This window comes from Candoia aspera, chromosome 1 (genome assembly GCF_035149785.1).
Source record: "Candoia aspera isolate rCanAsp1 chromosome 1, rCanAsp1.hap2, whole genome shotgun sequence".
Taxonomy (NCBI): domain Eukaryota; kingdom Metazoa; phylum Chordata; class Lepidosauria; order Squamata; family Boidae; genus Candoia; species Candoia aspera.
Genome location: NC_086153.1, coordinates 319,085,273 through 319,107,320, shown reverse-complemented (window position 1 = coordinate 319,107,320; position 22,048 = coordinate 319,085,273). Strand labels below are relative to the sequence as shown.

The 22,048-nt window shown below is 38.3% G+C and overlaps 1 protein-coding gene across 1 annotated transcript in view; it reads right to left on the bottom strand.

Annotated features, from left to right (window-relative positions):
• KCNH5 (potassium voltage-gated channel subfamily H member 5) overlaps positions 1-22,048 on the bottom strand; it is a 196,649-nt gene that overhangs the window by 41,596 nt on the left and 133,005 nt on the right. Inside the window, exon 8 of the mRNA XM_063293905.1 lies at positions 12,969-13,221. Coding sequence (XP_063149975.1) covers positions 12,969-13,221 — 253 coding nt within the window. The remainder of the gene's footprint in view (positions 1-12,968; positions 13,222-22,048) is intronic.

The window sequence follows — 22,048 nt, the reverse complement described above, 5'->3', positions numbered from 1 at the left end:
TAACAAGGCAGCAGGAGATGACGGCATCCCAGCTGAACTGTTCAAAATCTTGCAAGATGATGCTGTCAAGGTAATGTATGCTATATGCCAGCAAATTTGGAAAACACAAGAATGGCCATCAGACTGGAAAAAATCAACTTATATCCCCATACCAAAAAGGGGAAACACTAAAGAATGTTCAAACTATTGAACAGTGGCACTCATTTCACATGCCAGTAAGGTAATGCTCAAGATCCTGCAAGGTAGACTTCAGCAATTCATGGAGCGAGAATTGCCAGATGTACAAGCTGGGTTTAGAAAAGGCAGCAGAACTCAGGACCAAATTGCCAATATCCGCTGGATAATGGAAAAAGCCAGGGAGTTTCAGAAAAACATCTATTTCTATTTTATTGACTATTCTAAAGCCTTTGACTGTGTGGACCATAACAAATTGTGGCAAGCTCTTAGTGATATGGGGATACCAAGTCATCTTGTCTGCCTCCTGAAGAATCTGTATAACGACCAAGTAGCAACAGTAAGAACAGACCACGGAACAACAGACTGGTTTAAGATTGGGAAAGGAGTACGGCAGGGCTGTATACTCTCACCGTACCTATTCAACTTGTATGCAGAACACATCATGCGACATGCTGGGCTTGAGGAATCCAAGGCTGGAGTTAAAATGGCTGGAAGAAACATTAACAATCTCAGATATGCAGATGATACCACCTTGATGGCTGAAAGCAAGGAGGAACTGAGGAGCCTTATGATGAAGGTGAAAGACGAAAGTGCAAAAGCTGGCTTGCAGCTAAACCTCAAAAAAACCAAGATTATGGCAACCCACTTGATTGATAACTGGCAAATAGAGGGAGAAAATGTAGAAGCAGTGAAAGACTTTGTATTTCTAGGTGCGAAGATTACTGCAGATGCTGACTGCAGTCAGGAAATCAAAAGACGCTTAATCCTTGGGAGAAGAGCAATGACCAATCTCGATAAAATAGTTAAGAGCAGAGACATCACACTGACAACAAAGGTCCACATAGTTAAAGCAATGGTGTTCCCAGTAGTAACATATGGCTGCGAGAGCTGGACCATAAGGAAGGCTGAGAGAAGGAAGATCGATGCTTTTGAACTGTGGTGTTGGAGGAAAATTCTGAGAGTGCCTTGGACTGCAAGAAGATCCAACCAGTCCATCCTCCAGGAAATCAAGCCAGACTGCTCACTTGAGGGAATATTAAAGGCAAAACTGAAATACTTTGGCGACATAATGAGAAGACAGGACACCCTGGAGAAGTTGCTGATGCTAGGGAGAGTGGAGGGCAAAAGGAAGAGGGGCCGACCAAGGGCAAGGTGGATGGATGATATTCTAGAGGTGACAGACTCGTCCCTGGGGGAGCTGGGGGTGTTGACGACCGACAGGAATCTCTGGCGTGGGCTGGTCCATGAAGTCATGAAGAGTCAGAAGTGACTAAATGAATAAACAACAAACAACAACTGTTGATAAATGAGATTATCAACTCCACTAGAAAGCATCAAAGGTCTTACAAATGTCCACCTTATGCGGAAGTCACACGACCTTTTGGTTTCAATATGGCTCTGACATCTTTAAGCAAAGCAAGATCAAAAGAATTAGACTGACATCTAGAACCCTGTCACCACCACATATGACAGAAAAACAACTTTTCTGAAGCAGGAGGATTCCTTGGAACTGTCTGGTAGAACAATATGCTCTTTTGTTTAAGAAACATCTGAGTAAGCAGTTCAAAGCTCTTTTCAGTTCAAAGCTCTTTTCAACTTGGCAGCTTTCAAATATCTTTGACTATACAATAAAATTCTACATATACTTTCCATTAATAATATCTGCACAAAGGCAGCTGAGATGCAAATTAGCTGCATGAAGTTAATCCCTGCACAGTCATCCCATCAACCTCTTTCCCTGCTTTGCTGTCCACATTTTGACTGAGTTTCCAAGGACTGACTCTGGCATTTTATGCACAGAAAATATGCATGGTATTTATGTGACATTGGCATACACTTCTAGGACATGATCTGGACACAGTTTGCCTGTATAGCAGGCAGGGGTTACTAATAGAAGAGACTATATGTAGCTCAGGGTTGATCTGTGGAGTCCTTGGTGCTCTCTAAGTCCGGTTGTTTGATTGCGGATTGCAGCTAGGTAACATTATCAGTGCTAGTCAGTGTGGGGTTTGCTCCTTGTTTATACACAGTAGCTTGCTGTTGCAGATTTTAAGGAATATATTTATGTAGAACATTTGTATAGGCATTAGATGCAACAGGGAAAGAAACTGGTTTCACTTTACACAATTTCTGCAAATTGTATAAAATTTAACAAGCCATCAGAAACATCACTGAGGCCTGTATAGTGGTTTCCCAAGCCTGTTTGGAACATGGCAAACAATCTGCAGTGGTATAAAGATTCTGAGGGAGAAGAAACATATAAAGACATGACACAAAAAGGTGTAAAGCCTGCCAAGCAGCTGAAGATTGATGCTAACGATGTTCAAGAGCTAATGAAATCCCTTCGGATGAGACTGCATTGGCAATAGCACTGTTTGCCAAGATGGTCCCCAATGCCAAGTGCTTCCTGAAAGTGAACAGAGGGATGGGCAGTTCACTGGCATGTTGTACAGCAGTGTTTCTCAACCTCAGCAACTTTAAGATGTGTGGACTTCAACTCCCAGAATTCCCCAGCCAGCATAGCATAGCTGGCTGAGGAATTCTGGGAGTTGAAGTCCACACATCTTAAAATTGCTGAGGTTGAGAAACATTGCTATAGAGAGATATACAAAGAAAAAAAAAAGCCACCAATAAGGTCATCCAATAAGGAAGACTGATGAGCCTGAACGTTACACCTTGGCAGTTCCCTCTGTACTCTCTCCATCCACATAGTCCCCAATACTGTAACAACTGTCTCCTCGCCTTCTTCTTTATCTAGCAATTAAGTCCTTCAACTTCTGCCCCTTCAGGTATTGCACGTGCACCTTGGTTTTGGTAGGGTAGACAATTCCAATGTAGGCAAAGATTGGATTATGTAAACCATTGCAAAATATTTAATGTAATGGTTGCCTGACTTGAGAAGTGGCTGTGTAAAGTTTTATTTTATGGAAAATGGTGGTTCTGTTATTTTCGCCAGATGACAAGGGAGGAATTGACCCATTTTTAAGGTATTTTAATCTATGGGATAGACGTTATGGATGCTGCTCCAAATAGTTTTTTAAATTGTCTCGAGTTAAATTCTGTACTTCTACATTCTCCTACACAGTGCTGTTTTTATGCTTCTAATTTATTTTAATAGCTTGTTACCTTTATGAATGTATTGTACTATAAAGTTTTTGGCTTTATGCTTTTTATACATCATTCTAATACACCAGGACAGGTTGAAATACTTTTAATAAATAAATGAAAAATAAATTTATAATTAAAAGAAAAAACATCCTTTCACCAAAATCAAGTGAATTTTTTCAATCTTTTAAAGAGCTACAAGAAGATATAAACTTGTGAAAGTAAGTCTACTGCATTCCAGCCTTCTTGAAATCTAAATCTATTTGGTTTTCCAGCAAATGTTTTCTTATCCCTGTTTTTTCTACCAACAGAGCCCAACCTGTGTGAGCTTTGCTCTCTAACTCAGACTAATCTGTTATTCCTCCCACAAAAGCTACAGAGTTTCTTAACGTTCTAAAGTTGTCCTTCCTTCTTTGCAATCTTCCTGTGATATCATGCAGTTTAGAAAATGACCAGAAAATGTTTTAAAAGACAACAGCCAGTCTTTAGTCTATTATCTCAATTATGTTTTAAGGGTGAATGACAGCATCATAGATATATAACAAAGATTGCGCTATGGAGGCAATGATATGGTCTGATTGGAGTTTTTCTTCATATTAATATAATGAGGGGAATTTTTCTGAGTTGATTGATGTGTATGACAGTTAACTTGCATTCTCCTTTGGTGCATTTCTTAATATAAAGTTAGGACTGCTAGTGAGGCCTGCTGCTAATGCACACTTACCATGAATTTATTGTTGACTGTAATTCTGGCTTGCTACCAATCTGCTGCTTGCTACGTTTTGATTATTTAAGACAAGAAATGGGGTTACCTGAGTACAGAATATATTGATAATGGATGAAATGGGCAGTAAAAAAACACATGGGATGAAAAACACGTGGACTGACCTGAGGGTCTTGGTAAGTTGATGTCTGCGGACATGCATTCAAGATACCTAAGGCCTACACCACACATCTGACTGTGTAACCTACACAAACCAATCCTGTGGTGAGCAGTTGGTTGTCCATGAACCAGGAGAATTCACAATGCACAGAAAAAAGAGTGGGGCTTTGATTGCTCAGTCATGACTGCCATCTTGAGTTTTTTGACACACAGACCCACCACAGTGCTGTGGACAAGCACCTATCAGAACACCTGATTTCATAAGGTAAGTATTCATAGTCTGAGCTCCAATGAAGTATTAGCAGATTAGATTTGGGTGTGTTAGATTGAGGATCTCCAGCATTTGCTACTCTTCTCTGTCCTCTCATGACTTCCTGCCTTCCTGCCCTTATTCTTCATCTTCTAGTTTTATAGCTCCAATCTCAGATATGCAGATGATACCACTTTGATGGCTGAAAGTGAAGAGGAACTGAGGAGCTTTATGATGAAGGTGAAAGAAGAAAGTGCAAAAGCTGGCTTGCAGCTAAACCTCAAAAAAACCAAGATTATGGCAACCAGCTTGATTGATAACTGGCAAATAGAGGGAGAGAATGTAGAAGCAGTGAAAGACTTTGTATTTCTAGGTGCAAAGATTACTGCAGATGCTGACTGCAGTCAGGAAATCAGAAGACGCTTAATCCTTGGGAGAAGAGCAATGACCAATCTTGATAAAATAGTGAAGAGCAGAGACATCACACTGACAACAAAGGTCTGCATAGTTAAAGCAATGGTGTTCCCAGTAGTAACATATGGCTGCGAGAGCTGGACCATAAGGAAGGCTGAGAGAAGGAAGATCGATGCTTTTGAACTGTGGTGTTGGAGGAAAATTCTGAGAGTGCCTTGGACTGCAAGAAGATCAACCCAGTCCATCCTCCAGGAAATAAAGCCAGACTGCTCACTTGAGGGAATGATATTAAAGGCAAAACTGAAATACTTTGATCACACAATGAGAAGACAGGACACCCTGGAGAAGATGCTGATGCTAGGGAGAGTGGAAGGCAAAAGGAAGAGGGGCCGACCAAGGGCAAGGTGGATGGATGATATTCTAGAGGTGACGGACTCATCCCTGGGGGAGCTGGGGGTGTTGACGACCGACAGGAAGCTCTGGCGTGGGCTGGTCCATGAAGTCACGAAGAGTTGGAAGCGACTAAACAAATAAACAACAACAGTTTTACAGCTCATCAAGTGAACTGGCTACTCATTTGGGATCTGCACCCTGGTGATCTAGAATTTAGAATTTACTATTTAAAATGATAGCATTCATGTCAATCTTATACTTGGTATTCCTAAATTGCTTATTACAAGTGTATTCTGTAACTTTATATCTAAATTATAGTTAAATAGCACATATACAGTAGCTATGATTTTGTTCTTCTCTGATTTGTTGCCAACATTTGCCGCTCTGCCAAAAAAAAGGAAATTTAACAGGAATTTTTTTTTATTATTAGTTTGCATAAGAAATATGGAAGGAAGTGCACTTGGAACTGATTACAGACTACCTTGGCTACAGCACTAGTAAGGCACTTAGCTGTCATTCAATAACCAGGTAAGATTATCTGAGCAATGATTTGGGCCCAAGAAGCATCTAGTGAGAGCTAACTGTCTTGTCACATATGCTCTAGCCTTGGGAATTAGGACTAGCATCTCATAGGGACTAGTGAGAATGTATAGAATCAAGATCCCAAAAAGTAATCTTTGACCACAAGCTGTCTGTGTTAGCCTGACTATCTGGGCTTTTGGGATCACAAATTTCTGAGGAAATTGTTTGCTCTACTGGGCTGTCCATCCTAGTAACCAACATAGTCACATGCCAACCTAATAAATTATTAGGTTCTCAAGTATATGGAAACTGAGTACAGACTGAGCATTTAGAGGCAACCACTGAGAACCACCAGAAAGAGAAACAGATGGTCTGGTTGATCAACATTAGTTTTGAAAGAGCTGAAAGTAATTGCTCTTCAGACAGACACACATACATTTGTTTCATTCTGCAACTGTTTCTGGTCAAACAGATCTTCTAGAATTTCATGACATTACAAACAGAAGCAAGGTGAGACCTGAAGGAGACATTTTAATGAATATTTTTAAAGAATTAAAATATGCTTCCTTTCAATAATTTTATGGGATTTGTGTGGGACAAAAGTTCACATATCCTGATTATATTCACCACAGGTCTCTAATTGGTTTGGATTATGCATCTGATCAGTCAGCAAAACCCCAGCTTCATTCAGAATCAGGTTTATATATACTCAGTGTTAATATAGTCAGATCTGGTTGCATAGCACTGTTATGGCATGACATTGACTATATGATCATCAGTGGTCTAGAGCTACATCAGTAGAAGCAAACAGAGGAAACAGTGAACAGAAAAATTATGAATATTCTAATACATTATAGGGTTGTTATTTTTCACTCTGTCAAAGGGCTATTTAGAAGAGTAAGGTCTAATGTGAAAGCATATAATATGCATGTAGATGGCTATAGGTTCAATACTTGGCATCTCCATATTTTAAAAAAGCAAAAATAAAACACACAATAGAACTAAGTAAGGAAAGAACTCATCAGGAAGCAATGTCATTGGTGGCCAAAATAACCCTGACCTACAGGGAGTCATTTAAATGCAACTCCAAAAGATCAGGTATGTGCCCAGAATTTAAAAGTAAGTAATTAGTACAGCTGTGTCTATAAAAACTTGTTCAACTGACCTGTTCGTTAAGTAAAACATACTATCATTGAGGAGTCTCACCCTATTTAGAGCTAAAGATGGAACTTCCTTGATACCAGAAGGCTGTTGCACAACTAGTGACTTCATCTTGCTTGATTAGTTTGTTCCATCCCATTCAGTCCCTTAGAGCCTCCAAATTCCATTGCATCTCTTGCTTGGCCTGAGCTGGAGATATGTAGCTGGGTGTCATCAGCATGCTGATTTGTGTGTGTCTGTGTGCACCTTCAAGTCATTGTTGACTCCTGGCAACTGCCTTGACAAGTTCCTGCAGTTTTTCTTCGCAAGATTTCAGAAGTAGTTTGCCATTGCCTTCTTCCTCGGGCTGAGACAGAGTGACTGGCCCAAGGTCACCCAGCTGGCTTCATGCCTAAGACAGGACCAGAACTCATGGTCTCCCAGTTTCTAGCTTGGTGCCATAACCCCTAACAAAACTGGCTCTCTTATACTAATAATACTCCATCCCAAATCAATGGTTGACCTCACCCAGTGGCTTCATGTAGCTATTAAAAAAGTGGGGGGAAGTCCAAGTCCTGAGGCATCTGACATTGGAGTGCCAAAGAACTCAAACTCCCCACCCCTAACACTGACTGGAACCACCCATTCTGGAAGAAGAAGAACCACCGTAGAATGATGCCTTTGATCCCAAACCTCATAGGCAGTCCAAAAGGATGCCATGGTTGATAATACTGAATGCTGCTGAGGCAACTAACAGTACAAGAAATGGCTCCCCCATCCAGTCCCATTGCAGTTCATCCATAAGAGGGACCGGTGCAGTTTCTGTCTCATGCTCAGACTTGAACCCAGACCGGAAAGGTTCAGCCATGAGGTTTAATAAATTATTATGTTCACAATGTACTCACTATGCTAATTATACAATAGTCAGCAGCTAGTACCTTATGAGAAAGGCAATTCCACCAAAGGAAAGTTTAAGGGGAGAAACCTAAGCAAAGTATCTCAAAATCAACTTTATCACTGACATATGCCTTTCTTTCCTCTGAGAAGTAATGCTTGGTATAAGATAGCTTCAGGAAAAGAAGGTGCAATTATTTGATCTCTCCTCTACCATCTCATGTAGCGTAACTCCAGGATGGGGGGAGCTTTTGCTTATTCTGGCACAAATTCTTCTACCCTTGCAACTGCTCTGCTGCCACATCATTTTTTCACATCATTTGAAAGACAAATCAGCTTAACACATTGCTGCAACTAAGCAGTCTGACAAAGTACATCCGGAAAAGGCCTAATCAAACTCTTCATTGTGCAATTCCCTTTGAGCTCAATTTATATTTTTTATCAGGTCCTTTGTGACACAATACATGTAACTAATTCACAGGATGGTTTACCCAGGCTGATGAAAGGAGCAATAGATGTTTCCAGCAATTAAAGCTGCTCCTATGGAAGCCAGAGTAGACGGAAATTCCCAACAAGCACTTATGAAATAAAGACTGAAATGACGAAAAATATGAGAGAAAAGTAAAAGCTTTCACCATTGCTATTGTCAAACATCAATACACACTATTTGCTGTTCAATGTGTTTCACTTACAGTAATATGCCTTAATAAATCATGCCATATGCTTTCTGCAAGGATATCAATGCATCCATTTTATCTTTATGATAACTACAGGCGTTAAATTGAACACTAGCTAGGCTTGGGAGAGCAGGAAGCCATAGTGCTGCATAAGAAACTTGTTACATCTGGATCTTTAGTCTAACATTTCTCTCTTTGACCATGTTTTGGGAAGCCATTAGTTATTTTGCTTCATTATCACTGAAGGACTTCTCTTATCTCAACTGGTCTGATATCACAGAAGGACAGGGCCACCCAAGAATGGGCAGCAGGAGTGTTAAGGAAGACCCAGGCTAGCTTAGCATTGGAGCTTCGAGGATAGTGTATAGGAATAATAATAAATATAGAAACAGAGGTGAAAGTGGACATGCTAAAGGTCTGACAATTGTGCATGGGCTGGAGAAAATGAATTTATGTATTTTGCCTTCACAAGGTAAAAGAATGGCCAGTAGCTTAGATGTCTTTAGCAAGGACCAGTAACGTAAATGCAATCAGGTGGTAGCTCATAGCAGGCTGCTGTGCAATCACTGAAACTAAGATCCTTTTTCTTCCACATGCCTCTGCAACAGAAGGAAAGTGTTAAAAGTGTATATATGTCACCAATCCTTTGCTTTGCAATAGGAAACTGTGGCACCCTGCCACGCCCCCTGGTCCCCCACTTGATTTCTCAACATAGAGGAACTTGGATTGCAGCCAGAAATGGCAAGGTTGACTTGGAGGAAGGCTTCTTAGATTGGGCTTAAGGCATGTTTGGGATGGCTAGGAAATGGTTCAGTATGTGGTATTTATAATGATAGACAAGCAATCCTTCAATTCATCTCTGTATCCCTCTGAATATTAGAAACAACAGAATAAACCTGTTTTTTTGTGTTTTGCTTGTGGGCTTCCCTAAGGCAGCTATGAAAAAATGAGTGCTGGGCAAAATTGACTTTTAGACCAATCCATCAAGATATCAATTTCTATTTCTATTTTTCCCTGATGGAAATGACTCTGTCCTTTACTCTGTTAAAGTTACATAGTGATGCTGGCTGGGGAATTCTGGGAGTTGAAGTCCACACATCTTAAAGTTGCCAAGGTTGAGAAACATTGCTTTACACCATGGTGCATTTCAGCATTTAGTTAACAGATAGAGGTCAACAACTCATTGCAACAGCTAGTAAACAATTAACTTTTTATGTGATCAACCTTCCACCACTTTCCTGAAGCTCCCCAAACTGAACATATTTGGGTGCCATTTTGTTTGGGTCAGATATTTCTAGCATTCACCCATAATGAAGATGGATAAGATAAAACTTTCCCTAGGGAGAAAGCATAGTGGATTAGCTAGTAAAAAGATGTTTCTCATGAGGAAAAGTGTCTCATGCCATGCCAAACATGAGTTTGCAGATTCCCCAAGGGGAAGAAAATCATTGGGTTTGCTAAGCAGAGTCAAAGAACGTACATTACCTAATGCCAAAGAAGGAAGAGAGAAGGAGGGGAAAAATGGAATATCCTTTAATCCAAACAATGCTGGGACTGTTGACTCTTTTTCCTTCAATAGCAATTAATTGATTTATCCTAGTGATGTTAAAAAAATATTCTGGGCTCTCAACAAAGTCCCAGCACTGTGCTCTATGAGACTTTCTCTGTCTTTGGAGGATGTACAGTGTTAATGTTGCTGAATGTTAAGTCATTTCATATGTCAAAAGAAGCAGTCACCTTTATTCAATATTCTCTAAAATTTACTAGTCTTAATATGTTTCCATAGCAAATTGTAGCCATGGAATTAATAAATAGTAATTGGTTAAACGTCAGCATTTAATTGGCAAAAGGCCTTTAGCTGGTTGATAGGCCTTTTTAAATCATTCCCCCTAGAAATATAGCCATTAGTTGGCTGTTATCCTGAAGGGGGAGCTGCTATCTACTGTAACAAATCAATATGAACCAAGAATGGACAATTTTGTCTAATTTTGATCTTAGTTGTTTTTTTCACATCTAGAATCATGCGTCCACTCCATCCAATTTCTACATCAATCTGTGATTTAAAACACAAACTCAAAAATATATTTCTGTTGTCAGGTTTCCCCTCTTGCACACATTTTAACACAATTTGCCATAATAGGCACGTTTTTGTAGAAACTTTTGCTCATATACATATTTTCCATTCATTCTTTGCTAATTACTCACAGATAAAAGGGATTTTAAGAAGCATGAGACACCCTTTTGATGCCATATTAGAAACTAACTTTCTAAGGTTCAAGGATGAGTATTTGAGAACTTTAGATCTCCACATTCTATCCAAAGCATTTTATTTTGCAACAATCTTATTTCACATATTTTCTAATAGGGTGGATTATTGTCCCCCAAGTAAGGATGTGGCATTTTATATAGCAGAAAAATAATACACCCAAAGAATCCAGCTCTGCCTGCCAGAAATGTACATACCTCTTATTTCTATTCTTTTTTTAGATGAGTTTCAAGTACTGTAACTGCAACAAGGTAAATGAAAATACTTTAAGGAACAGGGTGAAATCCATCAGTGGACTCTTGGGAAATAATAGAAAACTGATCTGAGACACCTGTTTCTGTGAAGGGCCATGTTACCTGAGGAACTACATGAGTGAAGAAAATTCTGGTGAGCCCAGACATTAAAGTGTTTACAGCCATGCTTTCTCCCCACTTTTTGACACCCCTTTCTCTTTCTTCCATCCTCTTTTCAATCTCTCATTCTGTCATCATTTCTTGCTTCCCTCTTGTCTGTTCCACCTCCTCTTTGCTGCCATCAGGATGCCAGAAAAGAGAGAAGGGTCATCCTTGAGAGAGGTTTGGATTGATTGCTTACAGACTGTTCAAAGTAGATTGAGGGCCACCAAGTTTGCTAAAAGAGAAGCCAGATCACTTCAGGACAGAGATCGACTCTGACCCCACAACCTGGTTTTAAAAATGAGAAGATCAGATGTGGATGATTTCCAGATCCCACCTGAAATCAGCCTCCTTTCTCATGAGGAAGAAACAGTGCCAAGTGAAGAGAAGTAAATCCTTTGGCACTCCCAGTTCTGAAAAATGTTGTACCAGGGCAATTAACACTAGGATGAATGTGCATAACATTGGATCCCAGGATCACCTGGGCCCTGAAGTCTTGAATGAAGCCATCAGAGCTCCTCCAAAAGTGCTCACCAAATTGTAGTTTTAGAAATGAGGAAGGGGGACATTTATTTAATACACAGGGTTGAAGCATAATAACTGCATTTTACTGATTGCATCTAGTTTTAATTAAGCTTACATTTAAATTGAATTAAACCAACCTTAGTGCTTATTCTTGGCCCTCTACTTTATGGAGCAGGTAGGCAAATGTGGCCTTGGCCCAAAGAAAGTTGTCCTCCAAAGTTTCATTCCCCATCAACAGCCAGTATGGCTTAAATATGGCTCCTTATAGCCTCTCTCCCCAATAAAGACTAAGTAAACTGTCTGTTATTTTACCCTTTGTCAATTCTAAATGTGATGGATGGGTTGATTTTTGCCTATGAAATTCTATATCGTGCCAAGCATACAATTGGCAGTATTTATGAATGAATGAATGAATGAATGAATGAATGATTTCTGTTCTGATGGAGGAGGCTCTAGAACAGATTTCTCTCATTCTGATGGGATGAGGAGCATACTTTGTGATGTTTCCTTGGGGAGGCTGTTGTTGTATTATACAACACTTCATTACCACAGCATTAGCAATCTGATACAATAGCCAAATATGCTACATTTCTAGCTAATTACTGAATTAAAGCAAGTTGCGGGCAGGAGGAAAATCACATGTATTCATTTATTCTTTCTTAATTCAGCTTAATGTTATTGTGCATAATATTAACAGGAGCAGAAAATTATGTAAAATTCCTAACACTCAGCAATAAATTTTGGCACCTAGGTGACCTTGTGCCTCTTATTTTTCTAGCTTGAAATAGTTATGCTCTCACAATCTACTTCCATAAACGTATGAGGCCACAAAGGATGTGTTTTTTAAAAATGACTTTTAGAATTAGATTAAACAAAATGGGGGGCAGGGGGAGTAGGCTGATCAATTTCTGTTCCAGGGTGACTTTGAGCTAATTGCTCTGTTTCAGCTCAAGCCCTTAAAGGGTTGTTGTGGTTAAAAACTGAAGGAGGAAATTCAATGTACATCTTCATGAGCTCTTGGAGGAAAGGCAGGATATAAATACTTACTTGTTTTATATAAGAAAATAGATAATAATTAAACCCAAATGGGAGGAAATAGATTCAAATACCACAGTTTGGAATTTTGTAAAAAATAAACTTATCAATGGGTTTTACTTATAACAACTACATTTCTAAGTACAAATTGCTAGACAAAAACAAGAACTGTGTGATAGTACCCCCTTGACATTTTAAGCAATTGGCTTATCAAATTAAAGTGTATAAAAATGCCCCATTTGTGTCAGAGTAATGGCTACCACATAAGATGGCTGCCACTTCATCATCCTACCTAGGATGGCCACCACCTCATCATCTTGTATGACTTCTAATGATCCTGAGACAACAAAGCAGAGGGCATCTACGCTTTCACCAGCGTGGTAGATAAGGTCTCCAGGAGCGCAATGGATCGTCTGGAATTCCACTGCAAGAGCTCGCAGGCAGCCGTCACTAGCTAGCCGAAAAGCTGGATGTTCATTAAAAACCTTCCGATTGAGATGCACACAAATATCTGCTCTCATGTCCTTGGGACAAATTGAAAGGACCTGGAGGAAAAGGAAAAACATGACAATGAGTGCAACCTAAAGACTCAGTATGAAGACTAACATAGGAACAATATAACTATATTAACACATTATATTGTTTCAAGAGCTCTATAATACTTGTTTAATCAAATCTTTAAGACAAGCCTGTATTATCTGACCATATTGCAAATGTGTGATTGAGACTAGATGGTAATAATTTATCTTAAGGCTTCTGGATGAACCATAAAAAAAGAAATGTTGGAACCAGGAATTTGGATCATTGTGCAAATACTTTACAAAGAGACCATGCTTGTTCCCCATATACACAATGAATGGAGATCATACAAAGATTCATACTGATTTTAAATTCCCATTTTTAAATGTTCTATTTTATAGTTGAATTGTTCTTAGATTTTTTTATGTTGTAAGTTGGTCAGAGAACTTTGTATTTTGTGTATTTTGTCATATACAAGCTATAAATGAAACAAAAGGAAACATCTAACACTTAACTGAATTCAGCAGGATTAACTTTCATATAATACACACATCTTTGGATAAATAAGTCTGTACTCCCTAATTCTCCAAAGCCATTTTATTTTTGCTTATCTTTCTTTCTTTGGAAAATAGACTTCTTTTCAAGAATGTTTCCAGAGAAAGTTAATCAAAAGCAGAGTGATAGCCCCAAAACAATCCAAGAGTTTTTGAGTAAAAACAGAACTGTCACTGAACAAGAGTAGGTTCATAAAGTATTGCCTGAAACACAGTGTTTTAATTAATGGAAAGAACTAACATTCTAGACCTAAATTTAGTCACTGATCCTAGAGTGTGGGGCAGACACTGGAAGAAAAAAAAATCTGTTTAGTAGTAGCCAGAAGCTGCATTGAGGGTTTTTCATCGTTAGATCTGTGATCCTCATCCATCCATTATACTTTTCATTGTAAACCTTTCCCTTACTGACATCCCTCTGCAACAGCATTTTCTTCCTGCAGATGGTTAGGTGCCACCACATTAGGCTTGGCTCCCAGTGACTTCATGGATAAATGCTTGCAACCTTGCCATCCCTGCAGATAGTCAGACTTAATTCCTGACTCTTTACAGGAAGCCAATGTCATCTGAGTGAAGTTGGCAGGAGTGGGGACTATCCAGAGCAATCCTATTTATAAGAAGTCCTGACAATTTAATGCCTGAGCTAGGCTTTAATATAAATCCATAGTCTATAGAAATATTTTTTTTAAAAAATATTCTACCTTCTGAGAACCTTTCTATGTTGGCTTATTTACCTCACAAGGAACCACACAACCTCAATATATTGCAAGCAATTCTGGGAAACCTCTGGATTTCAACACTTTTCTATGTAAATTGGGAGAATGACCTAGAACAATCCCTTGTTCAAAGCACTCTTCCATAATTTTAGAGAAGGATGAGTACTTGTGGACTAATGAATTACACTTTAAGCAAACTTATCTACTAAAATGAAGTTCTTCATCAAAGACATGAAGTTTTACTCCATGCCTTATTTCCTTTAAAATTTCATTGGCAGGGTGGTGAACATGGACTGTGATGGACTGAACTTTTAAAATTAATACTTTGAGGACTACTGACTTATCTCCACTCATAGATCATAGAATTCAATTCAATAATATTTATTCGGTCAATGACCAGCAAAATTTAAAAGGAGAAAAACAAAGTAAAACAAAGAAATATAATAATATACTACCAACAAATAAAATAGATCACATAATAATATAGCATTCACTCCTGTATTACTATATTAATACATTTGTTACCCAGGTAATGTGAGTCTAAAACAATAAAATATGTAAAATTTTATATATATATATATATATATATATATATACACACCCTAAAATTTATTAATTAAGCTATTTCAATTTAAAAGTAATATTTAAAACAAGCGAATTACTTCTTTAGCTGGTTCTGTCTTATTTTCATTGCGGCAACACAAAATTTGACTACTGCACAGTAATGTAGAAGAAGATGGTTCATGTAAAAATTGTCTGTATTCCCAGGGAATTTGTCTATTGGGGCAAAATGCAGATTGACCTAATGTCCCTATAAAATTTACAGTGTAACAATACATGTGAGATGATTTCAATTTCCTCTTCGCCACATGGGCAGATACACTCAGCTATAGGGATTTTACTATACCTGCCTTGAAGAAGTGCAGATGGAAGAATATTGAATCTAGCTTTAAAGAACGCAATTCTCAGCTCAGTGAAACTTAGATTTAGCAAATAACTTGTTGGTTCCCATACGCCCCTGTTTATCCAAATTCTATCGTGTTGGGGCAACCTGTTAACTTCAAACTGGAACTCCATGTCCCTTATTCTTTGAATGATTAGTAGCTTAGCTTGGTCATAACCTAATGATATTAAGAATAGTGGAGAGAGTCCATATGAAGCCATCTTATATTTCTACTGCCTGCTTCCAGGGTGAAGAGAACTTATCTTTTGGACTAGAGGGGTCAAACTAGAGGGAAGAATTGAATTTTTAGCTAATAATTTATCATCAACTAAACTATATCATAAAATCACAAGGATGTACCTGCTTTGAAAGCCACTTGGTCTTAAGAAAACAAAGTCTAGTCCTAGCAATCCAGAGCTAAAACTTTCAGAAATATGGCTTTTTAGCCTCCTTTTAGAAACCTCCACTAGGGACAATACTAACCCTCTATATAACTGATTCATTGTCAAACTGCTCTTACCAATAAATACGTATTTGAAAAATTCTTCTTTACTCTTAGATTTCATCATTAAAGCAACAAATTATTTACTTGTTTGGGACTACTCTCTGATTCAATTCTACACATACTTACTTTGAGGTAGTACCCACTGAGTTCAGTAGGATTTAATTTCAAGTTAATGCTTTTAGGATTATACCATGAAATGTTACAAAAAGAAAGCTATACCCTGAGTAGCTCCTGCTATCCTTTTCATGTCATCAGAAAGTGGACTGGCATGTTGAGAGAGAAAGAGAAATAAAGACTTTGCAAGTGCATGGATATCATTCCAAACAGCATTGCTTTTTGTAGACACAATAGAGACACTGTCATCATGTTCTCCAGCAGTTTAGAAAGGTGAGAGTATGCTGTGTAGAGAAAAAAGCCAGCTAATCCATCAGGAGGAACTCAGTAATTAACTGAAGCTCTGTGCCAGAAGGTTCTAGTCAAGCCACTTCCAACTGAATACAAGCGGGGGGGGGGGGGGGGGGAGGAGAGAGAGAGAGAGAGAGAGAGAGAGAGAGAGAGAGAGCGCACTCTCAACAATTGTAGAACAATGGTCTACCCACAAGATATGGAGTTGATTTTTTTCATTTTTAAAATGGAAATGAAATCTCAGCTAGAGAAGCAGCATTCATGACAAAGTTTCTGCATTTAAATTTTCAAAAGGCAAGGACAGGGAACTCGGCACCTCCTCTCTTACAGCTAATGTAATTTATAGGAAAGTGTAAGAATTGGCCAGGTATTATGTGAAGTAAACTTTCTGTTCTAGCAGAAAACCTTGGGTGAATATAGGAGTTGTGCTGGTCATCAGCCACATCGGTGTGTGTACATATGGACAGATCTGTCTATTTCTATTTTGTGTGTTTTCTCATTTTTGAAACTTTGAATTCATTTGATCCCATTTCTGCATGACTTTTTAAAATAAGTACATGACCATTTGTAATTTTCCCCATATACCATTTTTATAAATTTTTCTTCAGAATGCAACCTTCTCCATTGCCAATTCTTGCATTTGAATGGCCTGCGGGAAGCCACACTGAACCCTCTGTGCCTGCAGTAAACTTAAGAAGCCAACTGTGTGAATGGAGTCTTGCTTAGTTTGGCCTTCAGTGAGCAATTCTATTTTCCATCTCTCTGAAAGGTTTTAGATTTTGACTTCACTATTCTGTGATGTGGAACAGGAAATGTATTGAAGTTGATGAGTGCCCTGGATCTGTGCTTTCTTTCTGTTCTTGCACAAGAGACTGACCATAGAATTGTTAGATAAGAAGGGAGAAACAGGAAGGATCGAAGAATAGAGTGTGCTGAGGTGGTTAAGGTCTTGGAAGACCCATGTTCGAGTCCGCCCTCAAGCATGGAAAAGCACTGGGCAACTGTGGGCAGGTCATTTTCTCTCAGCTTTATAGACTTCCTGTTGTGGGGAAAGCAAGGGAGTGCTATAATTGATTACCTGTACTGTCCCTTTCAACAGAGAGGCAGAGCAAGCACAGAAAGGGAGACTAAGCAGGATAATGCATTGATGGATGGTTTTTCAATTTCCAAGAAACCATTTCCAAAACTATCACTTGCACACTACCAAAGGAAAACAACAATGGCAAAGTTTTCCATTACAAGGGTGCATTCTAATTAATCTATAAATTCAAAGGTACAAATCATTACTAGGATTTGATTGGAAATATAGTACATCTTACCACAGTAGAGCAGGCTTTGTTCAGGTAAATTAAATGACTATTCCTGTTCTAACTCTTGACAGATAATTTGAAAGGCCCTGTTTTCTATTCTATGAGTATGAGCTTGAAAATGAATTTAGATTAGACAGCCCTTCAAATAAAGTTTGCCTTCAAACAGAAATTCTATTACTTAGAGTTTGGCTAGCCAACTAGGGATCAAAAGACAATAGTAGGTCCCCTCTGTCCATTTTTGGGACATATTTCCAATCCATCCAAATTTCATTCAGATTTCAAATTAATTTAAAAAACAACGGATTAGACTTGAGGGTGGATAGAAGTTGAACTGTATTAACTTTAAAACTGGCAAAAATATCTCTTATTCATTTTGGATTTTTCTGAGGAGCAGAGGCTTTTTTTGGCATTTTCTGGATTTCTGTGTGATCATCTCACTCGGTAACATGTTTAAAGTAAGAGCAGTAACAAGCTGAAATAACAGTCTGCAGATTTTCTTCCTGCCTTTGATCAGCTGCAGTGAAATCCCCAAATTTGCTCCCACTGGGTCCAAGCAACAATGGTTTTAATCTCTACATTCAACATATTCTTCCAGCAATCCTCCAAGTCACAAGGCCAGCTAACTTTCCTTCCTCTCTTCCCATTGATGTTTCAACCTTCTGCACCTCATGGAAGCTAGTAGGTTCTTGCCAATCCTCATTAAAGCTCTTAAACAGCTTTCTCCTTCTTAGTCTTCAACTTCCTTCCCAGGAGAAATGCACCATTGACAAGGAGGCATACAGTATGTTTTAAATTAAATCTCAGCAAATTCTGCTTCAATTCCCAGTCAGTCTCTGGGAGATATACAGCAAGCCAGAGCATATGAACTAAGATTGATATTGGTTTTGAAAGTATGCCTTGCAGTGTTCCAAGGATTGATCCAATGCTGCTCTGTTTCTCTCCCCAATTGTTTCATGACTATACAAGGCTGGAATTGCTATGAAACTAATTGGCTGCTGTATAAATGCTGTCCGTGGTCTGCCCTAACGTATTAAGCGTGCTGCCTGGTAATTATTTTTTCCAAGTGGAATCCCATTTTACCTCCACAAGCCAAGCAAGCAAGCTGCCATCTTCAGTTCTCAAAGACTGGAGATGTACCCTATTCAAAGGCCAGTTATAGTTGCTGTCAGAAGGGCTGTTGTATAATAATTTGGTGCATAAGCATAGTTCTGTTCTGCACTCCTTGGGGGTAGGGATAAAAAAGAGCAGACCTAAAATACATATGGAGAAGTCTGGGAATTTTTATATCTTTCAGATTCTGCTTTTTCCAATCTTTAGTTTAGTCTGTCTACTTTTCGCATTAGTTGGTGACTTTTAAAAAAACCTATATGAAAATCCCTGTTTTTTTCATACATGTTCTTTCTCACATACATATACATTATTGCATGCATTTTGGTTTAATAATCTTTGTAAATTATTTTTCCTTATTCAGTTATGTGTTGCATATTTTTCAACTATTATGTGCACTTTTTATACTTACTTTTCCCTAATAGACACTCTTGGGTTTCACCAAACATCACACAAATGAATTTCTGTTTGCACAATATGGCTTTCCCTTTATCTCCTCTAGTCTCCCCCAAGTCTGTCCCTAAAATTTGTTCTTCAGAAGCAGATGGGAATGCATAAGCAGCTGTATGGGGGGTGGGTTGAAAACCAAATCACCTCTGCTCTCCACTTCATAGCACTGATTAGATGTAATCCTTTTTATACATTCTATTTAGGATAGCACTACAAAATTCTGAGGTATGTATATGTTGAATGTATGTGAGTATTGTGTTCTGGTATTAATTTTCTTTTCTATTGACTTTTGTATGACTATTTTATCACTAGGTTAATTTTATCAATCTAATATAATTTACTGGAATAGGAAGGGAGGGAGGGGATTAATTATTAAACTAAAATCAACATCTCCTAGTTAGTATTTCTCTCTTCTTTTCTCTCTGTACTGATTGAAACAGTTTAGATAAAGAAGTGCATTTCACTACTAAAATTATAGACATTCTACTGTTCAACTACTGTGTGTGTATATACACACACATACACACAAGGCATAATCTAGGTTGACCACATATCCTCCTGTTTTACAGAGGACAGTCCTCTGTTCAAAGGGTTGTCAGATGACAATCTCTGTTTAAAAATATTCTCGTTTTGAATAAATCAGTTTTAAATAGGGCACACCAAAATGGAGAAAGAGCAGAGGCCTTGGAATACTTGGATAGCAGAATGAATAGACATGTAGAATAACTACCTGCAGTCCCTAAATTACTAAATTATTGTGATTTAAATAGATATATAATGAGACATCCTGTATTTCTATTTAAATTATAGTAACTGTAAATGATGTGGTGGTGATGATGAATCAATCAACTGCAGGATGAAGGCCTCTTCATTGCTGGTCCAGTGTGGGTTGGTAGATTTTTTTCTTCCAAGCCTAGGGCTAAAAGAGAGTCACCAAATAGTTTCTGTGCCTAAGGGAAGACTAGATCCTGTCTCCCTGCTCGTAGTCCAGCACCTCAACTACTATACCAGACTGGCTTTCAGGGAGGGAGGGAGGGAGAGGGAGAGGGAGAGGGGGAGAGAGAGAGAGAGAGGCAGAGAGAGGCCAGTTCATATTTTCTTCTATCCTCTTTGTTTGATGATGCAGTAGCCCCACTTATAAATATGTGGAACTCAGAGGAAAAACTAGGAACAATCCAGGAAAAAGTCACTTCTTTGCTTCTGCATCTGTGTTCCTCTTGAGATTGAGGAAGAAAGCTTCCAACCCCCAAGGAGATGAATCCAATATTGTTTTCCCTTTCCTTCAGCGCTTTCTAAACACAGCCAGGCAGTTTAAGATAAGTGTCTAGAATGGCTGAGAAGAACCCTACAGGGAGCTGGGACAATAAAAAGGTGGCGGCGGGCGGGGAGCTGTGACAACCAACACAAATAGAAGCTGCAGTTTAGGGCTGGGTATAGCTGACAAATGTCTGTTAAAATGTTTATTAGTAGTAGTAGTATATTGTTCTAAATCATACAGTACATAATATGTTACATTATTTCAGTAGAGTGGTATTTGCACAGTATTGACTAAAGATTATTGACCCTCTAATGTTTAGATAGCTTAGACCATTAAATGAAATGTTTGAAATGTTCAAAATATCATTTTCTCTGTTTGGTGAGCCTTCCAGGTGGCTAAGCAAATGCTAAGAAATCAGTTAAGGGTGGCTAGCTAGAAAAAAAACTATACAATTAACACCACACAAATCTTTCTAAAGCTTTGGTCTTGGGGATTCTTTCACACTTTATGAAACTGGCTGCCTTAAATGCAAGGTTATAAAAAGAGCCATTTCTCTTTCTGCATGTGGTGAGGCATAACCACAAGCAAGCAAAAAGGCTCTTCTAAAAAGTATTGGTTCTTGGTAAAAGAATTGTGGGTTCTCATTTGGAAAAAAAACAGATTTTTACACTGATTTAAGCTTGTGGTTTCAGAAATGGAAATAGCACAAAGTAGCTGAGACTGCTGATTTTAATAGAAATGTTTTTTATGTTTACAAGGAGACATGCTCTTGTTTGAAATTATAGTTGTACTAATTTAGGGAAAGATCCATTCCTAAATACCATGGTTTTCTAATTGTTTCCTTGGCAAAGAAGTTGTGAGGGATATGAAATTGATTTTATTTCATTTTTTATTATAAAGATTTTATATAAAGTCTCAATTTTTACTAAAGTTACCTCTCCCAAAACTATAAAAGAATAGCAAGGCATACCAAGATCCACGCTTTTACAAATGTCATATGGTTAGGAAATGAAAACAATGTACAAAATGCACATAATAAAGGAAAACACATTGAAAAATATATACTTAGAACAAATAATGGATAAAAAAAACATTAGAGGGGGAAAATTGTTCCCCAGGGTGTGCATATTAGAAAAAATATAAATAAAAATACATACATTAGCACCATAAAAGGACATTCATGCAAATTTTATGAAGATCCTTGATTACCAAATTCATAAAATGATGAAGAATCTGAGCTGAACAAAACTTATAAGTAGTAAACGAGACATGAAAAATGGAATTGACAGGTTTGTCCACCCCTTAGGTTAAGAAATGGAAGAATCTGATCTCTGCCTGAGAACAGAGTCAGTGCCAATTAGAGTAGACCTAAATGAACAAGAGGAAGACCTGATTTAAGGACACTTTCTGTGCCCATATGATTACTTAGTTATACTCCCATCCCCATCCCAGAGGTAGTACTACCAGGTCTATGACTACATTGGAGTAAAATGGCAAAATGCTTACCATGTAACATAGGGTTGATCCACACAACCAGCTTGCCCCAGTTCCAATACAGGCTACTGATAATTTCTTGAGAACAGGACAGCATAACATTGTCCTCTACAA